Source organism: Pongo pygmaeus, chromosome 8 (genome assembly GCF_028885625.2).
Source record: "Pongo pygmaeus isolate AG05252 chromosome 8, NHGRI_mPonPyg2-v2.0_pri, whole genome shotgun sequence".
Lineage (NCBI taxonomy): Eukaryota > Metazoa > Chordata > Mammalia > Primates > Hominidae > Pongo > Pongo pygmaeus.
The window spans coordinates 137,733,646-137,751,930 of NC_072381.2; the positions used below are offsets into that span (position 1 = coordinate 137,733,646).

The 18,285-nt window shown below is 62.3% G+C and overlaps 1 protein-coding gene across 2 annotated transcripts; it reads left to right on the forward strand.

Moving 5' to 3' along the window:
- Nucleotides 1-41: 41 nt before the first annotated feature.
- DPYSL4 (dihydropyrimidinase like 4) lies at nucleotides 42-17,839 on the forward strand. Of its 2 annotated transcripts, XM_054435508.2 has the most exons (14): nucleotides 42-229; nucleotides 3,826-3,914; nucleotides 4,589-4,773; nucleotides 6,761-6,925; nucleotides 8,703-8,764; nucleotides 8,863-8,943; nucleotides 10,286-10,354; nucleotides 10,720-10,840; nucleotides 12,350-12,506; nucleotides 12,847-12,988; nucleotides 13,945-14,115; nucleotides 14,644-14,823; nucleotides 15,714-15,879; nucleotides 16,912-17,839. In XM_054435508.2, exons 1-14 carry the CDS (start codon nucleotides 191-193, stop codon nucleotides 17,001-17,003), a joined length of 1,719 nt encoding a protein of 572 aa, XP_054291483.1. In that variant the 5' UTR covers nucleotides 42-190; the 3' UTR covers nucleotides 17,004-17,839. The 2 variants fall into 2 exon arrangements, with proteins under 2 accessions (XP_054291483.1, XP_063526483.1); XM_063670413.1 differs by lacking the exon at nucleotides 14,644-14,823 and having other exon boundaries at nucleotides 61-229.
- The last annotated feature ends 446 nt before the right edge of the window (nucleotides 17,840-18,285 follow it).

Sequence of the window (18,285 nt, forward strand, 5' to 3'; positions counted from 1 at the left end):
GGGGGCGGGGCACGCCGGGGGCGGAGCCGGGGTGGGGGCGGGGCCTATCGGGGGCGGGACCGGAACGCAGCTTTGCGGCCCCGCGCGCTCGCAGTCTGTCTCCCGCCGCCCCCACGCACGCGTCCCGGCTCACGCGTTCCCCCGCCCGCCCCCGCTCGTGCAGCCCCTGCCAGAGACACCCAGGAGCAGGATGTCCTTCCAGGGCAAGAAAAGCATCCCCCGGATCACGGTGAGCCCGGCCCCGCTTCGCCCGGCGCCCCCTGCCCGCCGCCCGGAGTGGGGCCTGGACGCGGGGCGGACCCTCCTGGCCTTGTGCGTGGGGGGGTCCCTGCCTTTGCGTCTGGCGCCTGTCCTGGCGCCCGCCCTTCCCTGCCCGGCTCCTTCGCGCCCCGGGGTCCGAGAGTCCCCGCGAGCGCCGCGCAGACCCCCTTACGGAGCGGGGCATCCAGGCCCGACCCGGCCCTGCCGGCTTCCGGGAGCCTCGGCTGCGCCCTGGGAGAACCCGGGACCGGGCGGCCTGTCTCTCGGAGCGCTAGAGGCTCCTTCCTCCCACGGCGGTCGGGTGGGCGAGGCGGGCGGACGCGGCCCTTTGTTGGCCCGGGCTGGTCCGGGGCGCGGGGAGATGCCGTTCCCGGCGCAGCCCGTGGGCCGCCCGCCTCTTGGACGCACTGGCGCCGCGTCGGGAGCTCTTTGTCCGAGACAAAGCGATTTAGCCCCAGCCGCTCTGGCCGGAGTCCCTGGTGGCCCCGAACCCTTCCACTAAACTGGCTTCAGCGACTCCAAGGAAAGCGAGCGGTCAAGGGCCACTGGCCGGGAGCCCCGGCAGCCCCTGAACCTTCGAGAGCAGAGGCCCCTCCCCAGCACCCACACGCACCGGCGCGGGAGGTCCCGGTCTGCCAGAAACAAAGCCTCCCCACTCGGGCGGCGGGAGATTGGGGTGGGAGGAAGGAGGCTTCGGGACCCGGCAGGACCTGGGCGGGGGAGTCCATGGGGTCCCAGACCCGATTCTGGACTTGGCCTCGGCGGGAGGGCCGTGGGGTCTGACCTCTGATATTAGCTCGAGCCGTGGGCTGTGGGCTCCACTCCCTGAGACGCTGAGCGAGGAAGGAGCCCTCCTCTCTCCAGACGGGAGGGGCTGCTGCCTCCAGAGGGTTCTGCCCGGCTGGGTCTGGTCTTGATGCAGGAGGTCTTGCTAGCCATCCGGCATGTGGGGGTCGAGTTTTGGGGTGGCAGGAGGACCCCTTCCCAGGGCAGGTCAGGCAACCATGTCAGTGCGGAGGGGCGGCTGCTTCCCGGGAACTTTCACCTTCATCTGGATGAGTGTAGTAAGAAGAGCATGGCCCCACACCCCAGCTGCGTCTCCTCTGGGTTCCAAACCCAGTCTCAGTGCGGGTGCCTGAACACTTGGGTGCCTATGAGCAGAGAGCCCAGACCACACATCTCCTCAAGCCTCCTTAAGCCTCCTTCTGCCTGGTTGCATTTTCTAGGGCTTTCTTGAAAATGCATGGGTCCCCTGGGAGGGATGGAAAGTGAAGAGGAGGGACAGCGCCGGGAAGGCAGCCAGGGCCTGATGCGGCCACAGAGGCTCTGCAAATGCATGGTGGTTCCGGGTCAGGGCTGAGCCTGGCGCTAAGCTGGGACTGGGCAGGAGGAGGAGAGGTGCGGCGGCTGGGAACAGACAGCTCTGTAGACCAAGGGTCTAAAACTTCTTCCACAACCGGCCCGAGAGTAAATGGTGTCAGCTTTGTGGACCACGCTGTTCCTGTCGCGGCTGCTTGGCCCTGCCAGGAAAGCAGTCCTGGACACTTAGGAAGTCAATGGGCACCACTGTGTTCCAACAAAACTTTATCTGTGGATGCTGCAGTGTAAACTTCATAGAATTTTTGAGTCATGATATACTCTTGTTATTGTTTTCAGTGAATATGCAAGAACCATTCTTAGCCTAGGGCTGTATGAGGACAGGTAGAGGGTTGGGTCTGGCCTGGGTCATACTCTGCCAACCGTTTGTAGACTATGGGGTAGTAGTTGACAAGTCACTGGGATCCTGAAAATACAGCCCCACAGTTAGATGTCAGCAGTGAATCCTGCAGTGGAGCTCCTAGATAATGAACTCCTTCTCATTCTGAGAGTTTTACCAATTGTGCGTTTCAGTTTAATGTTCTTGGCTTCAGACTGACGGTGTGTGAAGGCTGCAGCCCCAGGCTAGGGCCCTGGCCACCTATGGGTGGGCCCTGGAAACCCAGAGCAGGCGGCCAGACCTCCCTGTTAAATGCAAACGGTCAGTCCTGCCTGGTCAGTTGCAGGGCGTGCTGAGGCGCACGCGAGACTGTGAAGGGAAAAGCACTGCCGAGTCCAGCCCGTGCGTGTGTCCTTCTCCACCTCCTTTCATTCCTTTTTTGTGTTTTTCTCCCCCATTCTCCACTGAGGTCAGGTCTTCACCTCTGACGGTCATGCAGAGTCGCATCAGTGACACCCCACTTTCTGCCTAATCTTCTGCTTCCCGGCCATCTGGTAGGATTCTTAGAAGTAGATTTATGACTACCAAGCACTGGAGTCAATCCCTGTCTAATGCCACAGCTCTGTGCTGCCAGGGCTGACCCACAAAGAGCCAGCCTCACCAGCTTGACGCTCTGTGCCCCACTGGGAGTGCGTCCGAGCTGCACTGAAACCTGAGGTCACCCCGTCTCTTCCCCATCACACCCATGGCCTCTTGGTCAGCAAGTCCTGCCATTCTGACTCCCAGCCTCTCTGGAATCCACTCTCCTCCCGTCCCTTCCCATAGTCCTGTCCCAGAGCCCCTCATCTCACTCAGAAATCACCCCAGCAATGATCCCGCTTCCATTGTTAAACATCACAATCTACTTTCTAACACAGCAGCCAAGGCGATCTCTTTGAAACATCAAACCAGGATTGAAACCTGCTTAAGGCCCCCAGTCGGGGCAGCCATGGAGTCCCCAGGTCTACATATCCTGCCCCTGCCAAGCTCTGGGCACCCACCTGCCTCTGGCACCACCACCCCACCAGAAGGTTCCAGCCCTCGGCCTTCTCCCAGGTCTGCTGATGGCAGCTCAAGCCCTTTCCTGCCCCAGGGCCAGGCTGCTTCCTGGCTGGAATGCTCACCATGTCCACCTTGCCCCTGTGTCAGCCACCCCGGCCCCAGAGGTCCTTCTCCCAGCGCCTCTCTCACGGCCCTGCCATGGTGCCCTCAATGTGCTGTGCACATTCGTCACCATTTGTGATGATCTGTGCACATGTGTTTTTGCTGCTGTTGGTCTCCCCTCAGTGGGAGGCAGCCTCCTGGGGTGGGGACCATGCCTGTGGGGGCGCTGCTCTGCCTCCACCTCCTGGCACCATCACTGGTCTGTAGTGTTTGGGTGGAACCAAAGTCCAGCTCCGTCAGCTCCCAGCCTCCTCCATGTGGGTGGAAGACCGGGTGGAGGAGAGCAGGATTCCTGAGGCTGCACAGGAGGCCATGAGACAGCGTTCACCTCCCACCTCAGGCTGGGTTTCCTCAATCCAGTGGTAAATTAGAAGATATAAATATGACCTGTGGCACTGCCACACTTTCACCAACACGGGCTTTGCCCTCAGTGAGGCCTGAGCAGCAGCTCCGGGGCGTACGTGGCGCTTCCAGGGGCAGCTGTTTTTGAGCGCCTGGTGCCACTTCTTGGGGAATAGTAAACCGCTGCAGGCTTTTGTGCTCGTTTTTATGTCTAGAAATTTTGCCTGAATGTTTCAATCATAATTTCAGAGGAAGGAGTTGCACCAAGGGTGTTACTGAGTAACTCAGTTTGGAGAGTAATTATCCTTTGTTGTTCCCAACAGAGTGACCGCCTTCTCATCAGAGGTGGGAGGATCGTGAATGACGACCAGTCCTTTTACGCTGACGTGCACGTGGAAGACGGCTTGGTAAAGTAAGTTTCTGCCGAAAATGAAAATAGTACCCAGCTCGTGTGCACACACTGGTCACGTGGTATCCAGGCAGATGAAAGTATGTTCCCAGCTCGTGTACACACACTGGTCACGTGGTATCCAGGCATTGACTTTTGGGTGAAATCCATGGGAGAGGTTTCTTCTTTTCCAAACCCATCCTTGGCAGCAGTAAGCTGGTGGCCACTGTCAGAGCCCCAGCCTTTGGTGAGGGCAGAGGTATGTCGGGTGGCTGTGGGGCGAAAGCAGGACACCGGCTTCCGCGTTTCTTTGTTCATCACGGCACTTAGTACGGTGCCTGGCTCACAGCAGGTGCTTCCTAAATACTGGTGCGCACACCTATTAGTGCACCTGCTTCTGTTTGTCAAGCTGCTCCCTCCTCTAGTCAAAAAAGTAGCAACCAGGGACCTGAGTGGAAAACCACAGGGCGTGGCGTCTGCGTGAGGCTAGACCCTGCAGTGACCGTCCTGAGCTGCGCTGAGGGATGCTTTGCTCCCTGGCACTCCCGAGGAGCTAGTCCAGTGAGTGGCCGGCCGTGCTGGCCTTTTCCTCGGGGTTTGGAGCTCACGCAAACGCTTTAGCTCTGCTGCGTTGCTGGGAGCCCATCTGGGCTCTGACCTGGGCTCCCTGTAACCAGTGAAATCTCTGCTGCTTTCAGACAAATCGGAGAAAACCTCATCGTCCCTGGGGGCATCAAGACCATTGACGCCCACGGCCTGATGGTCCTTCCCGGTGGCGTTGACGTCCATACAAGGCTGCAGATGCCCGTCCTGGGCATGACCCCGGCTGACGACTTCTGTCAGGGCACCAAGGCAGCGCTAGCAGGAGGAACCACCATGATCTGTGAGTGTCTGGGTCTCCTCCTCTACAGGGGGCAGCCAGCGTCTGCCGCCCCTCCCCCTGGCCAGGTGTGTGTGGGAGGAGGCGTGTCGCCTCAAGGTGCCTTGCTCAGCTGTCTCCCTTTATTGCATCTGTCTGAGAACCTGGAGTGCCTTTCTTATCCCTGTGTCTCGCTCTGGGTGTTTCTGCGTGGCCAGCTCTGGAATGCTCCTGGGATTTCCAGGAGTGGAAATCAGTGCCTGACGTGTGTCCACTTGTTCTTCCCTGGGCACTAGTAGCCGGCCCAGAGCTGGGGTTTGGAAAACTCAAATGCCTTGGGCGAGGGGAGGGGTCTTGCTTTCTGAAATGCCAGATACATGTCTGACCTTGAGCTACACGGCTTGGGAGCTTGATAACTGGAAGGTTCTTGCTCACGTCAAGAAGAGTTAAGGATGGAGACTATATTTTTAGAAAAAGATAAAAGCAATGCTCATTATTATCCCATCAGAAAATAACCAGAGTTGCTATTTCTGTAATGCTGGCTGCGTGCCCGGCACGGGCTCTATCCTGACACCCATCGGCTCACGTGCTCTCCTCCTAAAACCCTCTGAGCTCAGCCCAGCTGGGCTCAGCTAAGCCTAGTTTAACAGGCGGGTGAGGGGAGTCTGCCTGCCCACCATGAGCACGTGGTGAGCTCAGGAGCCAGGACGAGGCCCCAGAGCCTAGACCTTGACTGCACTGTGTGGCCTTGGGTGCCATTCACTCTGCTGCATCCGTCTGGCACAGACATCACTGCTGAGGTTGAGAACGGGTCTGAGGAACCTAGCTGAACCTGGTTCTATGGTTTTCTAGCTGTGTGACTCCAGATGAACTCAGCTGGCTTTTTTTTATAAGTCACACTTTGTTGATCTGTAAAACACTGGCCTCATGAGCTTGTGAGGCATGTGTGAGTTAATGCACGCCAGTTGCTCTGTGTCCCTGGCACGCTGGGGAGGGCAGCTCTGAGGACCCTGAGACACCTCGCGGGGACATTTAGCCATTACCAAATCACAGCTTGGTTTGGTTTACTCAGCCACAAAGGGAGGAAAAACCAGCAGCAGCCCACCTTGCAATCTGAGGAGACTGGCCACTGCTCACGCCCTTCAGGGGGCGGCCCAAGCTGGTCACGACGTCTGCACAGTCGAGACCACCTGCCTCGTGCCAGTGCCAAGGCACCCGGCCAGCTGTGGGTCCCTGCGAAGACAGAGAAACACCACAGACACGAGGCTGGCCTCTGTCCTGCCTCTGTCTTCCTTGGCCTGCAGGCCCAGGCTGGCACTGTGGGTGGCTGCAGGGAGAGTGGGTGCCCACTTCATCCTGTTGGGATGCATGGGGGCCCAAGGGAGGGCTGTGCTGGAGGAAGGCATCCCTGGTGGGCGCGCCCTCCTGTCAGACCACCTGGCTTGGAGCTGTCTCCGGCTGTACCAGGAGAGGCCAGTGAGCAGTGTTTGGGCCTTGGGTGTGTGGTTGGTGGGGCAGCAGCATGATGGCTGTGTGCAGGGGCAGGATGGCCCCTTTCAAGTCTTGTGGAAACAGCTCCCACTGTTCTAGGAAGGCACCCAGAGGTGGAGCCCAGCACCTTGGACAGCGCACTGGCCCAGCCTGGCTCTGGGGGTGCCTCACCCAGCCTGAGACAGGAGCTGAAGGCAGGGCAAAGCCCTGACCTCCTGTGCTCCTCCAAGTGCGATGTGGGAGTGGGGATGGTTTGGGGTGGGTCTCTTCCTCTCTCCCCTCTCCCTTCTGTGCTCAGAGGGTGGCTGGGGGACTTGGGACAGAAGGTTCCTCTTTGAACAAAGCGACAGAACAGGTTCGTGGCAGTGTCATCCTCTCTCAGGGGCCGGTGGCCTCTGCTGTGTCTCCTTCAAATGGTCCTCTGGTCTCTTGGGAACATGAAACAGAATCTCCCGTGGAGGAGGCAGAGGTGGGAACCAGGGACCGGTGGGGGAAGCTGCTGACCGTGCTGCCTTCACAGTGGACCATGTCTTTCCTGACACGGGTGTGAGCCTGCTGGCAGCCTACGAGCAGTGGCGGGAGCGGGCGGACGGCGCGGCTTGCTGCGACTACTCCCTGCACGTGGACATCACCCGCTGGCACGAGAGCATCAAGGAGGAGCTAGAGGCCCTGGTCAAGGAGAAGGGTGAGGGCGGCTGGAGGGGCTGGAGGGCGGGCATGGAGCCTGGTGGAGGGGCCTCTGCCCTGACCCTGTGTCCTGCCGATGGTGCTGCTCTGCCCTGGGGGCTGTTGTCCAGGTTTGAGTGGAAGTTGGAGAAAAGTCATTTGAAGGCCCATCTCACCTTCAGAGGCTCTAGACCAAGAGGCCTTCTCTTTCCCAATCCTAGGGACCCATCCTGGAATTGTCCTCCCGGTGAAAAGATGCAGCAGGTCCCTCGTTTCTTAGAAAAAGAGGCTGCCCAGGGTGGAAGAGCAGCGGTTCCCCATTCTCGTAGCATCTGGGGATCCTTTCAGAGCAAGAGCCTTTTAAATCCGTATCTCTTTGTTGTCACCGATGCTAAAACAAATCAGTCTATAAACAAGTTAACATTTTTCCCCACAAAAAACCCTGAAGCTAAAACCACATCAGAGTTTCATAGTGGGTTTGACAAGTGGCATATCTGATTATAACCGATCTCTCCTAATCTGAGTCCGGCCCACAGCTTCCATCCTGGAGGTGGGGGCGGGATGGAGCCCAAGCAAGTCCAGGAGGCTGTCAGGCCCTGGCACACCCAGGGACGCCTGCTACCCATTCCCTACAGACCTGAAGGAGGCAGGGGCATTTCTTCAAGGCCATTCCTCTGGGTTCCCATTCCCCAGAGGGTGACGGGCCCCTTGATGTCAGGACCCCTCACCTCCCTGCCTGGGGGCTGGTGGAGCCCGTCAATCCTCAGTCCCTAGGCCTCACTCCAGGCAGCTGCTCTGCCACCCATGCTGTTCTGTGAGTGGACCCGGGGGCCTGTGGCCTCATGTCTCAGAGCAGAGGTGGAAGCAGGGCCTGCACCTCCTCTCACCCTGTGTTGGCAGTGCTGGGGCCTCTGCTCCCCAAGCGCCATGCAGGAGTCATTGGTCCTGTGCCCACGGGGTGGTGTTGCAGGGACAGCACTGCATCCCAACCATCACCTTCATCAGACACTCGGGGGCAGACCCCAAACTCCAGGTCACATGCAGGTTGCTACCTGGAGGGATGGCTTGGGGGGGGGGGGGGGCAACAGGGTGACTCAGTTTCCCCAGTGTGCCTTAGCTTGTCACACTAGCACTTTCTACCCAGCGAGGAGGGGGTGCCATGGGCTGGGTGGGCTTGAGTGATGGGAGGTTGGGATCCTGCCTCCAGGCCCAGGCCGGTCCCCACACAAGTCCCGAGTCCTGGGGGAGGTGGATGGGCTCTGGCTGCTCAGGAAACAAGAAGGCCCAGCCCTGAGATCTGGGCGGTCCCACAAGCCTGCACTGTGAGCCAGGCATGGCAAGTGGGGCTCCAAGGCCCTGCAGGCAGGTGCTGGATGTGCTGGACTGCCAGAATGCAGGTCACCAGCACAGCGCGGCCCGGGCCGCACTTCCAGGAGGGAGCCAGTGGAACTCAGGCCGAGAGCCCAGGCACAGTGGCTCTTCCAGTAACGGGGGGTCTGCTGGATGGGTGTGAGGGGTTCTCACCTACATTTGCCGCTGGGTGGACAATCAGTTCCTAACCCGGAGCACAGGAACAGGCAAGGAGGGCCTGGATGTAGCTGCCTCCGCCTCACTTCCCAGCTTGCTGGTGTGTGCATGGAAGCGGGGGTCTGCTTGCAGGGCTGGCCAGCCAGCGAGGGAAGCACTGCGGGGGAGGGGCCCAAGACCCCCAACCCTCCAGTGGGCAGGAGCAGCAGAGGCTCCTTGGGTTGTCTGACTGGTGATGGCTGAGCCTCTGACCCCTGCCTCTTCTCCAGGCGTGAACTCCTTCCTAGTCTTCATGGCATACAAGGACCGGTGCCAGTGCAGCGACAGCCAGGTAAGGGCAGGCGTGGAGAAGGGAGTGGGCAGGTGTGTCCCAGGCTGCTGCTGGTGCAGGTGCAGTCCCACCCAGGATCCCACCACTTCTCTTCCCAGATGTACGAGATCTTCAGCATCATCCGGGACCTGGGGGCCTTGGCCCAGGTGCACGCTGAGAATGGGGACATCGTGGAGGAGGTGCCGTGGGGCAGGGCTGCTGTGGGGCAGGCACGGGACGTGCCGTGGGGCAGGGGCTGCCGGTGTGGCAGGGGCTGCCTGTGGGGCGGGGCGGGGGTCTGAGGGTGACCTTCATGATATGCAGACATCAGCACAGAATCCCACAAAACCTTGAGGGAGGGTTATAGCTTACCCCGAATCAAAGGTCAACCAGTGAGTTAGAGAGACTGGGGGATGGTGGGGAGCTTTGAGGCCATAAAACAGCTTCTCCTTGATCAACACTTCTTATCCAAAATACCTCAAAACCAAAGTGTCAACCCCATGGATCAAGGCCCCTCCTGTGGAGCGGGGTCCCCTCTGGGGGTTGGGTTACCACCTTCCAGCCAAGGGCACCCATGTTGACAGGGCCACATCCTTCAGACACACCCCATTGGGCTGGGGAGGGCCTGAGCCCGCGTGCAGTGGCACCGACCCCCCAGGCCCTTGGGGCTGTGAGGCAGCCTGGCCCCCAAGTCCCTGGGCCCTGCACCTTGTTTTCCCCTCTAGCTCAGGCACCCACAAGTACAGATGGAGTTCAGAGAGTGGGGCACCCCATCCCTGTGGGACCTCAGTGGGGGTCACCACACAGGACACACCTCCCTGCCACTGCAAACCCACAGTGAGACTTCCTGGGGCGGGACGGGCTCTGCCCACCTCCTGAGCTCTACAGGAAGGTGGTGGCACTCGGGCAGGGGCACGTGGGGGGTCCCCAGTGTCCTCGTCCACCCGTCCAGCTGCGAGGGCATCGGGGCATCACAGACACTTCTGTGGCCCAAGGCCAGGCCCCGGCTGCACCGTCAGGAGGTCATCCTGGGTCCAGCAGATGCTCCACATACAGCGGGAGGGAGCCTCAGTATTGGGGCTGCTTCTCCTGGCCGGTACCGTGTCTTCCCTGACACGAGTAAACGCTGTAGTGCAAATCTCCACGGAAGGGCAGTGCTGGAGGAAGGAGCGGTTGTCCACTCCTGACCTGCAGAGCCCTCCCTGCCCGTGCACACTCCCACACATGCCCCCGCTGGGGGAGGCAGCCTGATGGGCATAGTAGGGGGGGTGGGGTCTTGGCGCCATCAGTCAGGAGCCCTGCAGCCTTGGGCGAGCCACTTTCCCCTATCCGAGCTGTCCCCTCCTTGGTAACTCAGGGAGCAGGAATCGCACCTCTCCAAGCCCCTCTGCCCTCTATTCTGAGTGTTCTGTGGCTGGGAAATTCTGGGAGGCCTGAGGGTCCAGGACCACTTGGGGAATGGGGCCTCCCAGCCTTGGGCTTAGCATCCAAGGCCCAGCCTCCCTTCAGGGCTGGAGCAAGGCATCCTGTTGGTTTCTTTAGGAGCAGAAGCGGTTGCTGGAGCTCGGCATCACTGGCCCCGAGGGCCACGTGCTCAGCCACCCTGAGGAGGTAAGATCCCAGGGCACCACAGCACACCCAAGCCAACTCCGCCCAGACCACTGCTGCCTGGGGCTGTGCTGACCCTGGCCCTGGGCTCCTGGCCCTGCCACTGTGCTCCCCCTGACCTCATCTGGGAGGCATGAATCCTCCCCGTGCCAGGCACTTGTCCTCCATCCCCCCAACAACCCTACAGCCTGTACCTGAGGCCCAGAAGGTGGTGTCGGCAGGCCCAGGCACTGAGCCCAAGGCTGGGCTGCTCCTACTAGGCTGCTGAGCCTGGGATCCCATGGGTGACCCCTGGGCATCCCCATTGCCCACACTGGTCTGGAGTCCCAGGGCCCTCGTGTGGCTCATCCCTCTCATCTCGTCCCCAGGTGGAGGCTGAGGCGGTGTACCGAGCTGTCACCATCGCCAAGCAGGCCAACTGCCCGCTGTACATCACCAAGGTGATGAGCAAGGGGGCGGCCGACGCCATCGCCCAGGCCAAGCGCAGAGGTGAGCACCCAGCCCCACCTCTTGATGCCGAGGTGCCATGGTCTCGGCCTCCTGGGTGCAGCCCTGGGGAAATGTAGGTGCCCTGAGTCCCTGCATTGGGGCAGGGGGCTGGACCCTGAGTGCCCGCATTGGGCGGCAGGGGCTGGACCCTGAGTCCCTGCATCAGGGTTGGGGGCTGGACCCTGAGTCCCCGCATCAGGGTGGGGGGCTGGACCCTGAGTCCCCGCATTGGGCGGCGGGGGCTGGACCCTGAGTCCCCGCATCAGGGTGGGGGGCTGGACCTGAGTCCCTGCATTGGGGCGGGGTCTGGACTTGAGTTTCCAGCCTCGCTGGAGCAGCAGCTGCTCACCAGGGGCCCGAGGCAAAACATGGGGCTGCTCATCCCATTTCCAGTGGGTGTGGGGGTGGGGGGAATGGAATGATGAGGAGTGTCTCTAAGAGAGAATTCCAGTTCCAACATGGAGGGCCCCCCACATTGCTATTTGCTGTGTCCAGAGCCGGGGTGCCACCTGCCCACAGAATGCCAGCCCGCTGGAGCCTGGCACTACAGAGAGCCTCAGGCCCAGGGGGCCCACCCAGAGCTGTGATTGGCAGCGGATTGACTGTGGGGTCCCCCAGAGGCTACTGGGCTCAGAGGGACCAGGGAGCCCCAGCAATCACTGGGGCTGGAGAGGGCCAAGGATCTGGGCGCAGAACCCAGGTGACGGGTAAATGAGGGGGTGTCTCCTAGGCAGCCTCTGGATCTGGTCTGGTTTCCCCTCCTCCTGCTGTCCCCACTGAGTCCTGAGAGACCTCGTTTTCTGGGCCTGCCTGGGGCTGTGCAGGTCCCTGGGCAGGGTGGGGGCAGGGTGGGGGGGGTGGTGGGTGGTGCCCTTCTATGTGTTTCCTGCTTCGAGGGTTGAAACTGAAACCTACTCAGTTAACTGGGAAAAGGACTCTGAGGCATTCAGGTGAATGGGGGTCTGCAGGGGTGAGGCCCGGGCCTCGCTCAGGACACCAAGCAGCCTCGGGGCAGCAGGCCAGGCCCTTCTCAGGGGTACCCCGCCTGCCAGGCTCTTCTCGGGGGGTGCCCCACCCCACCTGGGAGCATTTCTCCCCCACCCACTGGTGGGAGCTGCCTCAGCTGTGAGCTGGAACCCTGGTGAGGCCATGGCCAGGGCACCCCAGGCCGGTCAGCTGCCATGCAGTTCACTGTGCCTCACAGCCCACAGGCACGCCCTGGCCCCGCTGGAGTGCCCGGGGTCCTGGGGTGGGGTGTGGGCAGAGAGAGGACCCGGCGTCCGCAGGCCAGACTCCCTTTCCCGGAAGGACCCCCAGGGCCAACCACGTCTGCCCGGGACCCAGGCCTCTGCCCCACCTCCTGCCCAGGGCCAGGGACTCTAGACTGGGCACAAGTTGTCCCAGGCGAGGAAAGTGAGGGGCAGTCGTGGGTGTCGGCAGCAGCAGTGCTTGGGGCCCCAGGGGGTGCAGGTGGCCAGCGGGGCACCTCTCATGGGCCTCATGCTGCAGGGGTGGTCGTGTTTGGGGAGCCCATCACCGCCAGCCTGGGCACCGACGGTTCGCACTACTGGAGCAAGAACTGGGCCAAGGCCGCAGCCTTCGTCACATCACCCCCTGTCAATCCAGACCCCACCACGGCAGACCACCTCACCTGCCTGCTGTCCAGGTAAGCAGCCGCTCCAGGTGGCCCCAGGTCGGCCACCCGCTGCACACCCTGCCAAGGCTGTGGCCCTCACACCCCAGGCCTCTCCCACAGCTCCCGTGGGGCGGCCCAGACAGTGATGGGTGGGGGAAGTCTGAGCCCTTTGGTCCCAGCGGGGGCCTCCCCTGGCAGGAACCAGTCCCCGCTCCCCTGCACAGAGCCACCAGCTCTGCCCAGCGAGAGCCGCTCAGATGACCTCTAGCCCTTGCGGCTGTGCTGGCCAAGGGGGCTGGAGCTGACCTGGCCTCTGCCGGCTCAGGAAGGCCAGGACCCCTGGGCCCTTCTGACCCTGGCTTGTTTTCAGCGGGGACCTCCAGGTGACAGGCAGCGCCCACTGCACCTTCACCACTGCCCAGAAGGCTGTGGGCAAGGACAACTTCACGCTGATCCCTGAGGGCACCAACGGCATTGAGGAGCGCATGTCGGTGGTCTGGGAGAAGTGTGTGGTGAGCACAGACCTGGCCGGGGCACGCCGTCTGGGAAGCGGCTGTGGGTGGGATTCTGATGGCTGGTCAGAAGGGAGCCCATCTAACCAGTGCACACTCGTGAAACAGATCAGAGCACACAGGCTCCGGGGTGGCAGATCCCCCACCCAGGGCGCCTCAGACACGTGGTTCTGGCCCCTCCAGATGAGACTCCAACAGCAACGGGGGCAGCTGGTAGCCCCCCGCCCCCCAGCAGACTCTAGTGTTGCCTGGACACTGTGTTTGCCCAGGGGTCAGCATGGGGCCTCCACGCTGCGACGTTAGTGCTCCCCTGCGATGTCCTCAGGACCCGTCGCACACCGCCCTGTCCTGCGCCCTCCCGCATCCTGAGCCCCACCTCCCCCGGCAACTGAGCTCTTCCCCTCAGCTGCTCCTGCCTCCCCAGCCTCCAGGGCTCCCCAAGGAGACTGTCACGTCCTTCAGGGGACACAGGTGTTGCCATTGAAGCTTCACTCTCGCTGAACCTTCGTGGAAGCTTTACCCACAAAGTGAATGCAGAAAGGTTTCGCCCAGGAAGGGGCAGACCAGCAGGCATCACTGAGATGGGCTCACTGATTCACCAGTGCAGCCTGGCAGGCGTTCTTACCCCCTGAGTGTTGCCATGGCGAGGGCCGTGGCTGGAGCCCTGTCCTGGAGCCCAGGATCTTGGCTGCCTGGGTGGCACTCTAGTGCCCGTCTCCGCGGGGGCCTGGTATCCATCTTTGTGGGGTCCCAGCAGCCCAGCATCCGACCTTGCAGGGGCCCCGTGTCCTGCTGTCCAACCTTGTGGGGGGCCTGGTGGCCCAGCGTCTGTCCTCACAGGGGCCTGGTGGCCTGGCATCCATCCTTGTGGGGTCCTGGTGGCCCAGTGTCTGTCCTCGCGCAAGCCCCACCCCAGCCCCACCCCTCGCCCTCAGCTCAGCCTTCTTGTTCCCCAGGCCTCTGGGAAGATGGATGAGAATGAGTTCGTCGCGGTGACCAGTACAAATGCTGCCAAAATCTTCAATTTTTACCCAAGGAAGGGGCGAGTGGCTGTGGGCTCTGACGCTGACCTGGTCATATGGAACCCCAAGGCCACCAAGATCATCTCTGCCAAGAGCCACAATCTGGTAAGAGAAGGCGGCTGTAAGTCAGGGTTGGCCTTTGTGGGGCCAGGACCCCGGGGCAGCCTTCCCAGGAGAGGCACAGGACAGAGGCCCACGTGGCAGCAGCAGTGGCCTCAGCCATCCCAGGGCCGTCCACACAGCCTGTCCTAGGCCAGGCACTGAAACGGGCCCTGTCCACATCACCTCGCTGCGTGGCCGCTGCATCTGTGGTCCCCTTGTGCCGTGGAGGACACTGGGGCAGAGCGGTGGCGTGTGCACCTGCCTAGCCAAGGGAGAAGTGACCCTCCCTGCCTGCCCTCGCCTGTCTCCTCTGTCCTCGAGAGAAATGGGACTCAGAAACGAGGTCCGTAGGCCGAGGGGGGCATTCCTCCCGAGTTCCCACCCCTCAGTTCCAGCATCTTGCTGGGGGCTCAGTGCAGGCACACCGGGCCTGCTCCACGCTGGGCGGCCACAGTGCTCCAGTGGCTCAACGGGGATGGGACTGTTGGGCCCCGGCGTGGAGGCACTGGACCCTCGGGCCTCTCTCCCCAGAACGTCGAGTACAACATCTTCGAGGGAGTGGAGTGCCGGGGAGCGCCCGCTGTGGTCATAAGTCAGGGCCGAGTGGTGCTGGAGGACGGGAAGATGTTTGTCACCCCGGGGGCGGGCCGCTTTGTCCCTCGGAAAACATTCCCGGACTTCGTCTACAAGAGGATCAAGGCTCGCAACAGGGTAGGGCGGCACCCGTGAGGATGTTGTGCAGGTAGGCAGGTGGGCGCTGAGTTCTGAGCCCAGAACGCACCCCTGGTCAGCCTGGCCCGGCCCCCGGAGGGGTCAGGACGACGGAGCGGGGCCGCTGCTTGCCCAGGGCCCTGGTGGGTCTAAGTGGAGCAGAGCCTGCTCCCGCAAGATGGCAGGGGAGGCCCCCATGGCACTGGGACCTTCAGGCCCTGGATCAGCTCTGCAAGCGCCTGTGAACGGCAGCTGGGTCCCACCCAAGTCATCCACGGTTGTTAGAGAAAATACAGATAAAAAGTGAGCAGAAACCTAGCTCCCCACGGGAGCTGCCAGTTGGACCTCAGTGTGGGTCCTTCTGGGATTCCCCATGGACAGATGTGCGCGCTGATTTGTGGACCGGGGCATGTGCTCCTCTCCACACGGGCTCTCAGGAGCTCAGCCACGGGAGCCCCTCCCCTTGGCCTTCCGGTCTCTTACTGTGGTGATGCCACGCTTGCCGGGCATCATCCGTGTCTGACAGTGCAGCAGGTGTGGCCTGCCCAGACCACCAGGTGCTTCACACACACACAGGGACACTTGCAGTGGTGTCTGCGCACACACAAGTGCACGTGGGGCCTCGGAGGGAGGTTGAGCGTGTGCGCCTGTGTTGGTAAGACTGAGGGGAGGGACGTTTGCACACACGTGTAGGTGGGACCACAGGCGGGCATTAAACATGTGTGGGGAGGACTGCAAGGAGGGAGGCGTGTGTGAACGTGGGGTGAGCACCCCCCCAGGGCAGCCCCAAATTCCTGAAGCTGGCACTGGAGAGGCGCAGAGCAGGCCCAGCCCTCCAGCTGCTCATGCTCAGCCCCTCATGCCCTGTCTCTGTCCCCACCCCCTGGCAGCTGGCGGAGATCCACGGCGTGCCCCGTGGGCTGTATGACGGGCCCGTCCACGAGGTGATGGTGCCTGCCAAGCCAGGGAGTGGTGCTCAGGCCCGCGCGTCCTGCTCAGGCAAGATCTCAGTCCCTCCTGTGCGCAACCTACATCAGTCGGGGTTCAGCCTATCTGGTGAGTTGGGCCTGGGGCACCAGTGGGGGTGGGGGACTCTGCCGGAGCATCCGGGGCCTCAGGTACCAGGGCCCAACCTGTGCCCAGAGGGGCTGCACACGGAAGGCAGCCAGCTGGGGACTGGGGCAGGAGATGCTGGGGGTGTTGTGGGGGCCAAGGGCTGAGCCCAGTTAGGGAGGCCCCTCCTGCCTGCTGTCTGCCCAGGGCAGCTGTGATGAACCCTCACCTTCAAGAGAGTGGCACTGGGGTGAGGCTGTCACATGGAGCCCAGGAGTGAGCATGGATCCAGCCTCAGGGGAGGTGGGAGGCCTTGACGAGGATCTCAGGATCATGTGGAATCCAGGTCCCCACCCAGCCGGCCCCAGAACCAAGCATGAGGCACAAGGGAGGGTCTGAGCTGTGTCCTGGGGCCCGGAGGGATACACAGGAATGCCTGGGAGAGCTGAGGGGTCTGAGCTGTGTCCCAGGGCCCAGAGGGACATGCAGGAATGCCTGGGAGCGCTGAGGGGTCTGAGCTGTGTCCTGGGCCTGGAGGGATACACAGGAGTGCCTAGGAGGGCTCAGGCTGTCAGGGTCTGGCCTCTGGCGTCACTTCTGGTGCATTCTCCAGACCCAGGAAGGTGACAGCAAAGCCCTGCTCACCACCTGGGGACTCAGGCCTGGGGGCAGGTCCCTGAGAACCCGGCACTGTCTGGGAGGCCAGGGGCAGCCTTTCATCACCCGGGACCCACAGCATGGACGAGGCAGGACTGGCCCGGGCTCCTCTTGGGACAGGAAGGGCTTCCTGCGGGGTCAGCCTGGAGCCCGCAGTCCCCGCAGGTTCCATGATCTCCTGGGCAGCCTCGCCTGCACCCCGGGCCTCAGGGATGGGAGGCCTGCCGGGCACCTGGTCTGCTTGGCCTTCTGGTGGTGCAGGTGTGTGGGGGCTCCCCAGTCCTGGACCCACTGACGCAGCCACTGACTCTGCCTCCCGCCTTGAAGAGAAGGGCCCCTGCCCCTGCCCTGCCCTGCCCACCTTTGCCCTTTCTTCAGGGTCTCAGGCTGATGACCACATCGCCCGACGCACAGCACAGAAGATCATGGCACCACCCGGCGGCCGCTCCAACATCACCTCTCTCTCCTAGACGCCCAGGACCGGCCCTGTGAGCCGTGCTGGCCCCACCCGAGGCCACGGGGGCCCCGGGGCACTCGCCCCCCTCCTTAGCGTTTTCTTTTGTAGAAGTTTCTCGAAGGTGCTTGGCGGTCTTGCCTTCCCCCTCCCCACAGGCTCTCCTTGTGGGGTCCCAGGTCCTGCTGCCAAGAGCCCCTCAAGAGAAGGGCTGAACCTGGGGAGATGACACTGCCAGGGTGAGGTGGCGCCACATGGCAGGGACAATGCCGGCAGCCTGAGCCCAGGCACCCCAGTGCCCACTGGGCCCAGCATGGGGACAGGGAACCTGCCGGGCTCACAGCGTGGCAGCAGCTGGACACCAGGCTTCTTGGCGAACCGGCGAGGGGCCGAGTCCTGCCTGGTGGGCGTTTGCCGCCGCCTCCCCACCACCACCAGTCACTGCCTCACAGAGCCCCACACTCCCACAGCCACTCCTCGGAGCCCTGTGCCCATCGCAGGCCCGGGAGGAAAGCGGGCGCAGAGCCCTCCTGCCTCACACAGCTGCTGAGACTTCAGGGACCCATCAGAACTTGGTACAGCGCAGCCCCGCCCGTGGAGGGTCCCTTTTACGCACCCCAAGGCCCACACCTAAGCTTTCGTGTAGCCCTCGTCCAGGGAAGTTTTGCGATCCTTTAGGAAGATACTGTCCTCTTATTACAGATTGTGTATTTCCGTAGGCTTCTTAGTAGCAGCTTTGTACACTGAGGACATTGTAGCCAGGAACCTGTGCATGCCACCCACCGCCTGGACAGGAGTCATCCTGCCTCTGATGTGGATCAGGCCCATTAAAGACGTCTGGGTTTGAAGCCACCTGTGCATGGAAGGCCCCGTCTCCTCTCCCCCACGCCGTCTCTGCACAGGCGGGGCCTGGCTGGCTGTGGGCTGGTCTGACTCCTCCTGCATTCGCAGCTCTTCTCCCCTGAATGGCAGGGAGGCACTCATCCTCTCACAGAAAAGAGGGCCGGCAGGGCAGCCAACAGCCACGGCGGGGCAGAGGGCGGGGCAGAGGGAGGGTCCCCCCCCGCCCGCCGCCACCTTCTCACTGGACAGCCAGAGCCACCCCAGAAGGCTGGGCAGCAGGCACGGGAGTGTGTGGAAGTGAAGCACATGCCACTGCCACCAGGGTGGGCGCTGCTCACAGACGCAGGCCCAGCACTCAAGGCCTGGCAGCTATGAGGCTCTGACCTGAGCCCCCGGTGTGTGACTGCAGTGCTGGTGTGCGCTGTCTCTCGTAAAGGGTGTGTGCGGTGCTGGTG